At 45.1% G+C, this 12,312-nt stretch overlaps 1 protein-coding gene across 1 annotated transcript; it reads left to right on the forward strand.

The window, feature by feature from the left end:
* The first annotated feature begins 910 nt into the window (after positions 1-910).
* LOC115326903 (BEN domain-containing protein 5) lies at positions 911-11,855 on the forward strand. The gene is made up of 6 exons (XM_042291195.1): positions 911-968; positions 3,542-3,629; positions 6,688-6,771; positions 7,951-8,173; positions 8,518-8,638; positions 9,748-11,855. The coding sequence occupies exons 2-5, from the start codon at positions 3,546-3,548 to the stop codon at positions 8,628-8,630; spliced, it is 504 nt and encodes a 167-aa protein (XP_042147129.1). The 5' UTR covers positions 911-968; positions 3,542-3,545; the 3' UTR covers positions 8,631-8,638; positions 9,748-11,855.
* The last annotated feature ends 457 nt before the right edge of the window (positions 11,856-12,312 follow it).

Raw genomic sequence — 12,312 nt, forward strand, 5'->3', positions numbered from 1 at the left:
CTCACATAAGATTAGGCCCAACGTTTGGCTAAATACCTAAGATTAAATGATCATATAATCATGTGTGTCACATAATCATGTGAGTTTAGATCATGTGATTTAGTGTTAGGTGATCAGATTATGTGAGTGGCTCTCTGTTAACACTGTTGCTTGACACTCGCCTGCTTGCCTCTACGGCGACCAGACGACGCTTGCACAGCACGAGGAAGGCGCAGAAAATGCTTGAATTTTTTTTCAGATTCCTGTGCTACCCGTTAATTAGCTTTCCCTCTCTGATAGACCAACACGTGGCTCTGACGTCATGCCTCTGTGGTGGTGCTGTTGTCGCCACGGCGCATGCGCCGGAGCTTCAGCTCGCTCGAATCCGGTTTCTGCGCTTCCGCAGTGCCCACACCCGGTGCGGGTAGATGCAGGCTTGTTTGTAAACAGGGTGTCTGTCTATATTTTATTTTCTCAAGAGCCTGTGCGGACGTTTAATGTGCAAAAGACGCTTTTTGGTGCCTTTTGCTAATTAGTGGTTTCAGACAGAACCCACAGCGACCCGGCGACCGACGCGCAAAGTGGAAAGGGTTAGCTCAGAAATGCTTTGCATTTAAAAAGCATGCAGCATGCTACACTAAAGGACCAGGAATTGCTTTAGACCGCCTTGAGATCTTTTGGTATGTAACCGAAATCTTAGTTACACCTGAATTCTCCACATTAAGCCTTAGTCATATTGCACTCACTTTGGACGGGATCCGAACCAGCTAACTAGGGATGTGTAGGCAGCGCTTTTGCCTCGGAGCAACGTATATGGCTAGTTGTAGTTCGGAGACCAGCATCAAATGAGTTGTCAAGCCCATATGCTTTGTGTTTCAAATCCTCAGGTGAATGCATCATACGACAGTGCTTCCCAGGTTGCTGTGTCCCTGCCAGCAGCTCCTCTACCAGCACGGGAAAGTGGCGAAGCCGAACTTGGTGCGGTGATGGTAAGATGCTTTTAGATGCTTTTCAGTTAATGTTACATTTCAATCTATAAACGATCGGAGAAATAATTGATGAGAAAATAGGATTCATACAGTACAGTAAAAGTTTGTTAATTCATCCGTAGCTATTTCGAGTTTTCATTTAATTTGATCAGTTGTCAGCATTCTCAATGAGCGTGCTTACATTTCTTTGGAAGGGAGAAAGCTCCTTAGTTTGAACGTGCAAGGGCACCGCATCGCATAATTAGACCCGAGCGAATGCATGCATGTGTAGTTACAGTTATAAATCAGGAAAGAAAAAAAGAGATTTCGGTTCCGCGACTGCGTGCCACAAAGCCGAATGGGCTTAAGTGTGTTCTTAAAATTCCATTATAAAAAGTTGACTCCCATCTTATGAACTGAGAAAAGTAGAAAAGCTACGACAGTCATGAAACAATGGCAACACCACCCTCATTTTTTTTTTACATCCGTGTTTGTTGCAGCTGCTTTTGCTGCTTCAATTTCCGCTGTTCTTCAAGTCGAAAATGAGATGTCGGCTGCTGTTCACCATCCTCTTTCACGCAATTTAACGGCCCATGATCGGATGTCTTTAAATGTGGTGCCTGGAACGCGTCTCAGACGTGTGTTTACTTATGTACCCTTCACGTGCTTAATGTGGGAACAAAGGGGCTGCCGTGTTATGTCTTTCTGAGTTCTTGTACATAGCTACTGTAGGCAGCCAGAGTTGCGCATTCATCGCTGTAGCTGTGGGTCTCCTCCAGAGTATTGAACTTTACTCCTTGCATGATTGCTTTGCAAGTAGTTGCTTGTGCTCCTTGAGAATTCGCATATCTGAGGTCATAGTACATGAGGATCGCACATGTAACTTAAAAAAAATCTTGATAGCTCTAGGGGAGGCTTTTCTGCATATCACTGAAGCTTTGAATGCTAACGTGCTCAATTTCGGCCAGTATGGCATGGCGGCACATAAAAGTACTTTGGAAAATAAACAAGCAACTCGGCTGCAACTCGGCTGCCTACGGTAGAACCTTAATCTTTTTGCTTGTCACGGTCTTGGTGGACGGAAATGGAAGTGCAGTCAGAGAAATTGAGTCGCTACCACCGCTTCTTCGGCTTATGATTGGCGTGTTTAGCCGTTGCTTTTATCTGTAGCCCGTGTAGCTTTTGTTTATTTGCTTGTGAGGACTCTAAGACTCGTGTTAGCGAGCAACTCGGAGCGCCCAAGACTGCCCAGCTGTTCCTCGAAAGATGCCGAGTGCAACTTGTAGCGCTGTGGGCTGCTCAAACAACCCGCTGCGCAACACGGACGTGCTTTTTCACAAGTTTCCAACGGACCGGAAACTGTAGAAGGTGTGGGTGAACGCTGTTCGACGAGTGGACTTTGGACTTCGGCTTTTACGCGCCCGAGGAAAAAAGAACAAAGAAACAGACGTGTACAGCCCAGCACACGTGTGTTCGGGTGCCGCGGCCCGCGCCGGAGAGCCTCAAAGCTTCGCGTCTGGAACTGACCCGCAGCGCAAAAGCGAGAGGGCCCCCAGTACTGTACATCACTGGCAGCGCGGCTCCGTGGATGGAGCAACGCCGCACCATCCACGGAGCCCCGATGACAATTTAGGCCTAGCGACGAGTACGGAAGACCGCACACACGGCCACAGCCTCCGACTACGGCAGCGAACGAGTTCACTCGTTTTCCAGTCGCTAGCTTTCGGGTATACAAGCAACGAATACGGCATAGCACACACACGGCGGTGGCCGCCGAGTACGGCACCGTACGAGTTCACGGGTTTTCCAGTCGCTAGCTTTTAGGTATATGCACTAACTCTTGCTGCATATGCTGGATAGCTACCACGTATACAGAATTAAAACAAAGTCAGCTTACCTCCCATCTTTAGACGGCTAGCGCAATAGAGCTAGGTGCCATTCAGACTTCGCACTCGTTGAACGAGAACGATCCTGACGTCACGTTCACATAGCGGCTGATTTCCAGTGTTGCCGGAGCCTCGAGCGGCTAGTTTCAGTTTTGTTGGCCGCGCCCCAAATAAAACTTTAAGGCGTCGATACCTTTAAAACTATGCACAATAACGAGAAAAAAATTACACCTTGCAATTCAGGGACGCTGACTGCACTTAAAACAGTCATAATCCCAAAATCGAAAGTATGGACCGGAGTTGCCCTTTAAAGTGAATTGGATTGGGCTCTTTTTTTCATTTTTCGTTTCTTTCATTTGAGTCGTCCGGGTAATTTAAACAAAAAGTTTACCGCAGTGTATAATGAATCTAATTTTACTGTATGAGTAAAGCACTGCTTGTTACTAAAATGAAAGTCCAAGGATATGATGAGAAGTAGCCATCGAGCAGGCATTCCAAAATATGAATCTTTTGTGTCTAATAGGATCATTTTCGTAGAATCACATATCCTGTTGGTATACGTAAACCTCAATTGTATTCCGAGCCCCACTCTCAGGATTCAAACCCGCCAAAAGGCAGGTTTGTAAGTCCTAGCAGAGCTAGCTTTGAGTGGGGCACGAGCATCAAATGAGTTGTCAATCCCAACTGGCCTATGTTTCCAATCCGCAGGTGAATGCATCCCAGGCTCCTGCGTCCCAACCAAACCGTCCACCAGCACCAACAAGTGGGGAAGGCGAGTGAGTCGCGTGCTATGATGGTAAATTTCTTTTCAGTTAACGTTGTACTGCAGACTATTGGAGAAATCATTGAGAAGAAAATAAGATTCACACAGTATGTTAAAGCACTATTTAGTACTCACTTGAAAGTCCAAGGATATAATGAGAGTAGCCATCGAGCAGACATTCTAAAATGCGCAATCTTTTGTGCCTAATGGGATCGTTTTTATAGAATCGTGTAGCCTGTTGGTGTAGACCAGGGGTGGCCAGGTTGACCCGGCCTAGGAGCCACAAACAAAACCACGAAACTTCCAAGGGCCGCGGGGGGGCTTGCTTTTGTTTAGAGCATTAAACAAAGCTCGAACTACGTACAACCCACCCGAGTCAAAAGCAGTCCAACTGTACGTAAGGTATCAGTAGCACAAGACTACCAAGCCTCAACCTGTCTTTCATTTTAAAACGCGTTCAATTTCTCTATTTGGGGAAGTGCTCGTGTGACCGGGAGGGTGGCGGAGGGGAGGGGGGGGGGTTTGTATGGGAGGGAGCTGCGAGCCGCACTTTAACACGCGAAGAACCGCAGCTTGGCCACCCCTGGTATAGACCGTTTTATCGTGAGTAGTGCCGTTTTGAGAGCGAGAGAGAAAAGGGGAAAGGGCTACTGGCGCTTTCCTCCTCTCTGGGTGTGTAGAAAGAGTGAAAGTCCCGGCTGAGAAGCTTGGCCGGTGCTGGGTGTCTGCATTGCCGGAACTTTGTTCGCGCTTCTTTGTTTTAACTAAAGTGGCAAAGCGGGCGAGTTGGTTCATGACTTACAAAATTTAAAAGCGCTAACAAAGACGAGGACGAACAGGACCTTCCTTTTTCGTCCTCGTCTTTGTTAGCGCTTTTAAATTTTATAACTCTGTTTTAAACTCTCAAACTTAATTAGTCACGGGCTTCAATGGCGACAAACTCCCGGTCATCGGGACACCATTGCTCGGTGGTAGAGTGTGCGAATAACGACAGATAGCGTCGAATACTGTCCGAGGACCTATGTAGCTTGCATGGAATCTGGCAAGGCGAGTTTGGCTGCAATGTGTTTAAGCTCCATCGCTTTCCGCATGACTGGAACTGATGAACCGTTTATCAATTTTCCTCGCAATGTACCTATTTCAACGTAGCCGTGTTTAGTAATCAACAAGCGATACATGACACGGGAAGCTCTATTAACTTTTGTAAACACCCGGAGCTGCTACAGATCGTTTTGCTGCGCTGCTTTTATCTTGCGTGTCCGTTTTCTTATATTTCCCTGTGGATGAACGACGAAGACGTTCTAGATGTACTTATATCGAACCGCAGAAAGCCTCAAAGCAGCCACGAATTATTTTACTATTTGATGCAATATTTTGAGTACTCGCCTCCAATTTCTATTGCTGGCACGTTCGCTGCCGCTGTTCCCCCCGTCGCCACACTGGTGGATGCCATGACTCAAAAAAAAGAAATGTGCACATTAGGCTCGAAAACGGATTGAGAACTAAAGACTTAGACACAGACAGGACAGGACATACACAGAGCTGACTATCAAATATTTAATACTTCTTCCTCCACCTCCTCCTCTTCTTAGTCCCTTCGAGAATTCCACGATTGCGAGATAAGATGCACTTTTTAGAATTTTTTAAAAAGAACAAGGCATAATAAGGAGTATATATATAAAAAATAAACCATAGACGAAAAGAAAAGCCTATACTACATGAATGAAAATTGAAAAACTATCCGCAAATGCCCAAGCTAACCCCATACATTTCCACTTCCAGTCACTGACATCAGTATCCCGTGGATGTTTTGAGAACTTCTTCCCATGACTGTCCTCACGAGTAACTGGCCCAAAGCCGTAACACACCGTAGCTATTGTTTTTCTTTGCTGTGCAGCGTGATGGACGGACGGATGGCAATCGGGGAATGCTCGAAGGGACTAAGAAGAGGAGGAGGTGGAGGAAGAATAAGTATTAAATAGTTGATAGTCGTCTCTGTGTATGTCCTGTCCTGTCTATGTGTAAGTGTTTAGTGTTCAAGGTGTTTCTTACAGACTTGTACCTACTAGCTCAACTCAAACCGGTTATTCGAAAATGGAGATCGTAACACACAAGACGTACCCTGCAGCGAATATCCAGCGCTTCAAAGTGCCCAATCAACGGAAACAACCCACCAGGGGCATTCCAAGGAGCACCTTTTCCGGCACTCTGGTATCGCGCAGGAGATTGTGATTCAGGAAAACCGATAGAACTAACTTTTCAACAATTTCCAGCCACACCCGGCGGCGGAAATGAGCCTTCAACTAAGTGTTGTAGATAATAAAATCGAGCCAATGTCACCACTGCGAAATGTTAATATTAAGATAAATTTGGTTACAAAATTTTACAAGCTGAAACAGCAATTATCACGAGAAAACTCGCACGCACCTTTCGAGTGTACCCCATGTTCATCGGCGGTACAGCTTTCGGTGCGCGCTCCATTCACAAAATGTTCCGAGCACAGTCGAAAGGATGACGTTGAGGAAACGTCTTTCCGGTTTATGGACGCAATCCACTGCCACCAGAGACCGGGGTCATGTGAAAACTTAGCGATGGAGCTTAAAGACATTGCAGCCGCTCTCGCCTTGCCAGATTCCTTGCAAGGTGCATAAGTCCTCGGACAGTATTCAACGCTTTCCGTCGTTATTCGTGCACCCTATCACCGAGCAATGATGTCCCGATGACCGGGGGACTGTCGCCATCGAAGCCCGTTGCTCTAATTAAGTTTGAGAGTTTAAAACTGAGAAGAAAGCGCGAACGAAGTTCCGGCACTGCAGACACCCAACACTGGCGAAGCCTCTCATCCGGGACTTTCACTCTTTCTACACACCCAGAGAGGGGGAAAGCGCCGGTAGCTTATTGCCCTTTTCTCTCTCGCTGTCTTTCAGTAAAACGGTCTAATACATAAGCCTGAATTGTATTCTGAGCACCACTGTCAGGATTCAAACCCGCCAGAAGGTGGATCTGTATGTCATAGCAGTGCTAGCCGTGAGTGGGGCACAAGCATCAAATGAGTTGTCGAGCCTAACTAGCCTGTGTTTCAAATCCTCAGGTGAATGCATCCCAGGCGCCTGCGTCCCAACCAACTCATCCACCAGCCCCAGCAAGTGGGGACGGCGAGTCAGGTGCTACAATGGTAAGTTTCTTTTTACTTAACATTGTACTGCAGTCTAAATGATTGGAGAAATCATTGAGGAGAAAATAGGATTCACATAGTATGTGTAAAGCACTATTTAGCACTCAACTGAAAGCCTAGGGATATAATGAGAGTATCCATCGAGCAGCCATTTTAAAATAAGCAATATTTTGCGCCTAATATACATTTTATTGCATATACTGACCAATAGACAACCTGGGATCATAGGTGTCAAACATAGAAAAGAAGGGTGTATTAGTACAAATGGCATAACATGCCCCTGACAAGCGTAAAAAGCAAAATATAAATATCAATGGTTGCTCAACCCGCAGCCGAGCCCGACGCGAAATGTTATCTGGCAAGTGACCCGCGCTCCGAGTGAGGGGGGGGTTGAGGCAGCTGAAACAGATGTGCGGCAGAACAGCCGGTGAAGCAGCAACTTGCACCCCTGGCGCCGACTTCGCTTATCAAGAGTGATTCGGACAAACGAGCGAAAGAGTTATGACAGCAAGCGGAAAGGCCGTACATGCACGAAGCGCGGCTCTTTAATGCAGTGGCGTATGGATGCTTACGTCACGCGCTCCCGTGCCCTGCATACTTTTGCTGCCAACTGTACATACATGTGTCAGCTGTCAGCCAACACTTTCCACCTTAAACGTTCGGTGTTTCCAGTCTTTTCTTGGCCGACATCTGCACTGCATTCTAATATCCCATTCGTCTGGGACTCAACGCACTGCACTGCGTTCGTTTGAGACTTTAGGTTTAGTCAGGCAATGGGGTGAGCGGTCAGAGAGGACAATTTAGTTTCCTTTCAAGGTTGGGACATTTAAAAAAAGGGGGTTAAATCGCCTGGTTCGTTCGGGACAAAGGGTTAGTGGATCTCTCGTTCATTGAATTGTATCTTCTAACCACCCTTCGATTTTCACTAAAAATGATCTCCGAAAACAAGAAATCCTAGCTATAGCAAAGTAAATATAGCCCAACAAGGCCATGCACCTGAGATCTCGCTGTGCTACTTTTTTTGTCATCATCTTTTTCTATGCTTTCTTGAAAACACTTGCATTTCTTATGCTCACCTTTGCGTGCAGACAGTACCTTACCCTTAAATCCTCCTCAAAAAGCCGTCATGCTATATATTTTCTTCACGTGTTTCATTTGGAAATGTAATTTTTTTTCTAGGTTGACATTGGTTGCCATATTCTCATTCCCAGCAAGAAGTGGGAGGATTTGCATGGCCTAATGGTGGACAGTCGTTTTACCAAAGAGGCAGCCACCTCAATCTGGGGCGCGGACATTTTGAAGGGAAAGAGCCCCACGGGGAGACTATCGAACAAGGCAAAGGCCCTGGGGCACACGGAGGCCTTCCCCCCTTTAACACCAGAGAAGGTGGACGTACTGCGCAGTGAGTAACATTTATGCTTATTATTTATGAGCACTTTAAACAATTAATTTTCCCAGCAAGCCTATGCTATCAGTACAATACAAATTTCTTTGAAGGTGTCCATAAATGGTGTATCTTGTTCTATAAAAATCTAAAATATAAACTTGCCGAAGAAAAAAAAAGTGCTCTTTTCTTATGCACGGCATCCTACTGCTACCGATAGGAGTGACAGGCAACAGAAAGTAGTCACACTTCACAATGGGTGTCTACCCATTTGAACTGCAAAGCACATGAAGCATACCTGGACAAACTAGCTTTGTTGTATATTGGTTTGGCATCCTTTTAATGTGATTCTTTCTTTTTAGGCTTCTTCATTAGCCGTCTTACAGACAAAGGTATCCCTATGGAGCAGGCTGTCAAACGCGCAAAGCTAATTCGCAAGTTTCTGAGCGAGAAATGCACGGACGCGAGAAGGTAACGTTGCAGGTAAGAGAACTGCAAGATTTGCATTAGGTCTGTTTGATTTGCCGGAACGTTCTGCACCAGTTCAGTCCCAGTTCAGAGAGTGCAGGATTTGTGCAGGCATTGCCGGTGAAATCAAATGCGCCAGTTTCTACCCTGACTGAACCAGTTCAGCAAGTTCAGGCAAATCAAACAGGCCTATTATGTTAACCTCGCAGTGTTATCTGCGAGTTTAAACAATTATAACTCTTGGTGCTAGGGCACTTGTACTTGTCCATGAGGATGAACAAAGTAATTTTTAACGCCACTTATCGAGAAGTCAATGTTTGGTTATACTGATATAAGGGTTAACTCGCAGGCGAGTGGGGGTAATCATCTTGAAGGACCCCAGAGACTAGGAGACAAACGGGACAACACAACCTCGCCTTTGAGACTGTGTTGTGTTGTCCCGTTTTTGTCTCCTAGCTGGTGTCTGGGGTCCTTCAAGGTGAGAGGTTTGCTTATACAGTGGCGAAAAATATAATGTATGCCAGGTGAGCACTTTGCTTCGAAGCAATTCAGTACTACTAATAAAAAAAATTGAGCTGTGACAAGGTTTTGTAAGTTGTTTTCGTCCCTCTCTTGGGTGGCCAATCGGCTCGCAGTCAGTGCCAGTTTTGGCACAAACCATTTCTCGTTCATTATTTGATGACCTTATCACCGACTTTCCAGGTGCTGAATACTCAATACTTTTCCCCTCACCTATAATAATCTGCAGTAAAAGCTATGCTCTGCCAGGTCTGAGACGGCATGGTGTACTGCTCTGTCTGAGCCACGAGACGTATTGCTACGACTCCTCAGAGCAGGGCTGCACCCAGGGGGTGGGGGAATTTTGGGGTTCTGACAATGGCCGGCAAACTGGCTGGTTTCTACTACTGTTGTTTTAATTAGTGTTAATGATCGAAAAGTGACAAGTGTTTTTTTTTCTTTAAAAATCTATTGTGATTGCTCGGAAGAAAGAAGTAGTCGGGCTTGGACTCAAAAAGGTCTGCACATCTCGAGTGGTGACGTTTGTGCTCAGTGCGAGCTCGGACCTTTTGCAATATTTTTATAGTCAATCTTTTTCACTGTATTAATTTCATCTGTTCACCCAGGGTCACAGGTTGGGACATGTGATTTGCAAACAAGAGCTGGAGCTGTGATGTGGACACGGCCTGCCAATTAAGTAACAAAGCCTGCCAGTATTATAGGGAAGAGTGCAATCAATATACTTAAAGGGGCACCGAAGTGGTTTTTAGAAAAAATATTTTTTGTATGTTACATTGTTTAAAAGGTTTTAATACACATATTAATTTCTAGATTACAAAACTGCTTATTTCTCTTGGGGCAATAGAACATGTGGACTGATATTTCTCTCGGACTACATGGTCTAGATCAGGGGTGGCCAGGCTGACCCGGCCTGAGAGCCACAAACAAAACCACGAAACTTCCAAGAGCCACGGGGTGGAGAGGGGGGGGGGAACTCAAACTATTTTCAATCTATCCGAGTCAAAAGCAGTCCAACTGTACGTTGGGTAGCAGTGGCACAACACTACCAAACCGCAACCTGTCTTTCAATTTAAACCGATTTCAATTTCTCTTTTTGGGGAAGTGCTGGTGGACCGGAAAAGAGGCGGGAAAGTGGGAGGGGGGTACGGGGAGGGAAGGGAGCCGCGAGCCACACTTTAACACGCGAAGGGCCGCATGCGGCTCGCGAGCCGCAGCTTGGCCACCCCTGGTCTAGATCAATGAAGGTCCTACAATACGTATAGATTCCAAACAATTTTATTATGACTTGTTTTGAAAAAAGTCTTATGGCACACGTTCGGATAAGACTAGGCTTTTTCATTGTGGGCGAAGGCATCGCTTGCGATTCGGTAACAAGCACTCTTCGTCGACCACTTCGCTTGTCTTGATTTTAGGAAGCACTTGGTATTTTTCAAAGACGGTGCAACTGCCATCTCTGGAGTGCACCCCTAGGTGACCCGACACAACTTTAATATGTTATATTTGACACATCTTGTTTGACCGACTTAACAGGGGTCACAAGATAATAGAATAGACCACTCCCTGCACACAAGTTACAAATTGATTTTGTGTTTTTTTAGTGCATCCAATCTTATTTTTAACATCTGAATTGACTTTTCTGCAGAGCCGGGCTGCTCTTTTGGTGCTGAGAACACAACTTTGACATTAACAGCACCAAATAAGCCGGCTGGGCTCTGCAGAAATGTTAATTCAGATGTTACAAGTAAGATTGGGTGCACTAAAAACACCAATATCAATTCGTGGCTTGTGTCAGGGAGTGGCCTATTCCATTCCATTATCTTGCGGCGTCGTTATTTTGGTCAAACAGGAAGATGTGTCAACGATTGACTCGGAGAACACCAGTATAACATTTTAAAGTGGTGTCGGGTCACCTAGGGGTGCACTGCAGAGATTGCAGTTGCGTCCCTGTCTTCGACAAATACCAAGTGGTTTTTAAAAATAAAGACAGTGTCACGCGTGAAATAATAGAAGCTCGTGATATCGTGAAACTGGGACCAGATTGTGCTAGCGCCCCGTCGCTCGTGCTTTCTGATAAAGAGCGGCAATACTTGGAGCGAGGAGGGCAAACCAGTAACAATCTTGTATTGAACACGTGATATGTATTTATTTTTTTCCTTCATTTATTTGGTATTGCATGTATGCTATTGGTACTGAATGCTAACATAAATCTTTAGATGAGAGTCAGTGTTGTGTCTTGTCGGTGACTATTTTCACTTTGTCCTTGTCTTTGCACTGTTTTGTGTTTAATTATATCTGTATACCAAATAGCCCAAACTTCTGTGATAATCACTTCAGTGTCCCTTTAATAGTAATTAATTTATGTGATAAAGCAGTCATGAATATTTTAACAAAGCTTGGTTGTTATTGATTGATTGGAAATAATTGATTGATTGAGGATAATTTAGTGTTTTGTACTTTGTATGTGAACTTGTTTTTTAGTGAGATTCCAGAATGACAAACTATTTTTTTATGGTTTTTAAAGAGATGGTGCCATCGTAAAAAGTGGACAGTGTGATATCCATTATTTTAGTAAACTCTACTGTGCTAAATATTGCTTTCCCATTGCAGCATGCATAGATCACGTTTTATGTATACTGTGACCTACAACTTAAGTACAAATGTTTGTTCTGTGTATAACATTCAAATAAAAATTTGCTTTCATCCTACGTTGAAATCTTGTCTTGGTCAATTGTTTGCAACCATCTGGGCCTGCCATGCAGCTTTTTTAAAGCTGTAAGTTTGTGAACACCTGTACTCCATTTCATACTTCGTACGCAATGCTGTCGAGGCTACTGGCAGGAGCATGTGACTTTATCATGAGCTTTGTGCACGCGTTTGGACTTGATGAAGCCATTTGCGCGTGTCAGTTGCCTTGACAGTGTTGTACACTAATTATGAAACGGAGTATAGAGAATTCAATTTCTGAGGGGCTAATGGGTCTAAAGGTTTGATAGGTCTAAAGGGTTAACGGGTCTAAAGGGTTGACGGGTCTAAAGGGTTGACGGGTCTAAAGGGCTGACGGGTCTAAAGGGCTGACGGGTCTAAAGGGTTGACGGGTCTAAAGGGTTTGAAGGTCTAACAGGGTCCCATAACACATCAAGGCTGATGGGTTATTTTCAATAGGGGCGTGT

Source organism: Ixodes scapularis, unplaced genomic scaffold (genome assembly GCF_016920785.2).
Source record: "Ixodes scapularis isolate PalLabHiFi unplaced genomic scaffold, ASM1692078v2 PGA_scaffold28__5_contigs__length_5199819, whole genome shotgun sequence".
NCBI lineage: Eukaryota > Metazoa > Arthropoda > Arachnida > Ixodida > Ixodidae > Ixodes > Ixodes scapularis.

Excerpts from the sequence above, each read along its gene's own strand:
- LOC115326903 (XM_042291195.1), top strand. The coding sequence starts at position 3,546 with ATGCATCCCAGGCTCCTGCGTCCCAACCAAACCGTCCACCAGCACCAA. Across the intron at positions 3,630-6,687 it reads GTGAGTCGCGTGCTATGATG|GTGAATGCATCCCAGGCGCC; the intron begins GTAAATTTCTTT and ends TCAAATCCTCAG. Across the intron at positions 8,174-8,517 it reads GAAGGTGGACGTACTGCGCA|GCTTCTTCATTAGCCGTCTT; the intron begins GTGAGTAACATT and ends CTTTCTTTTTAG.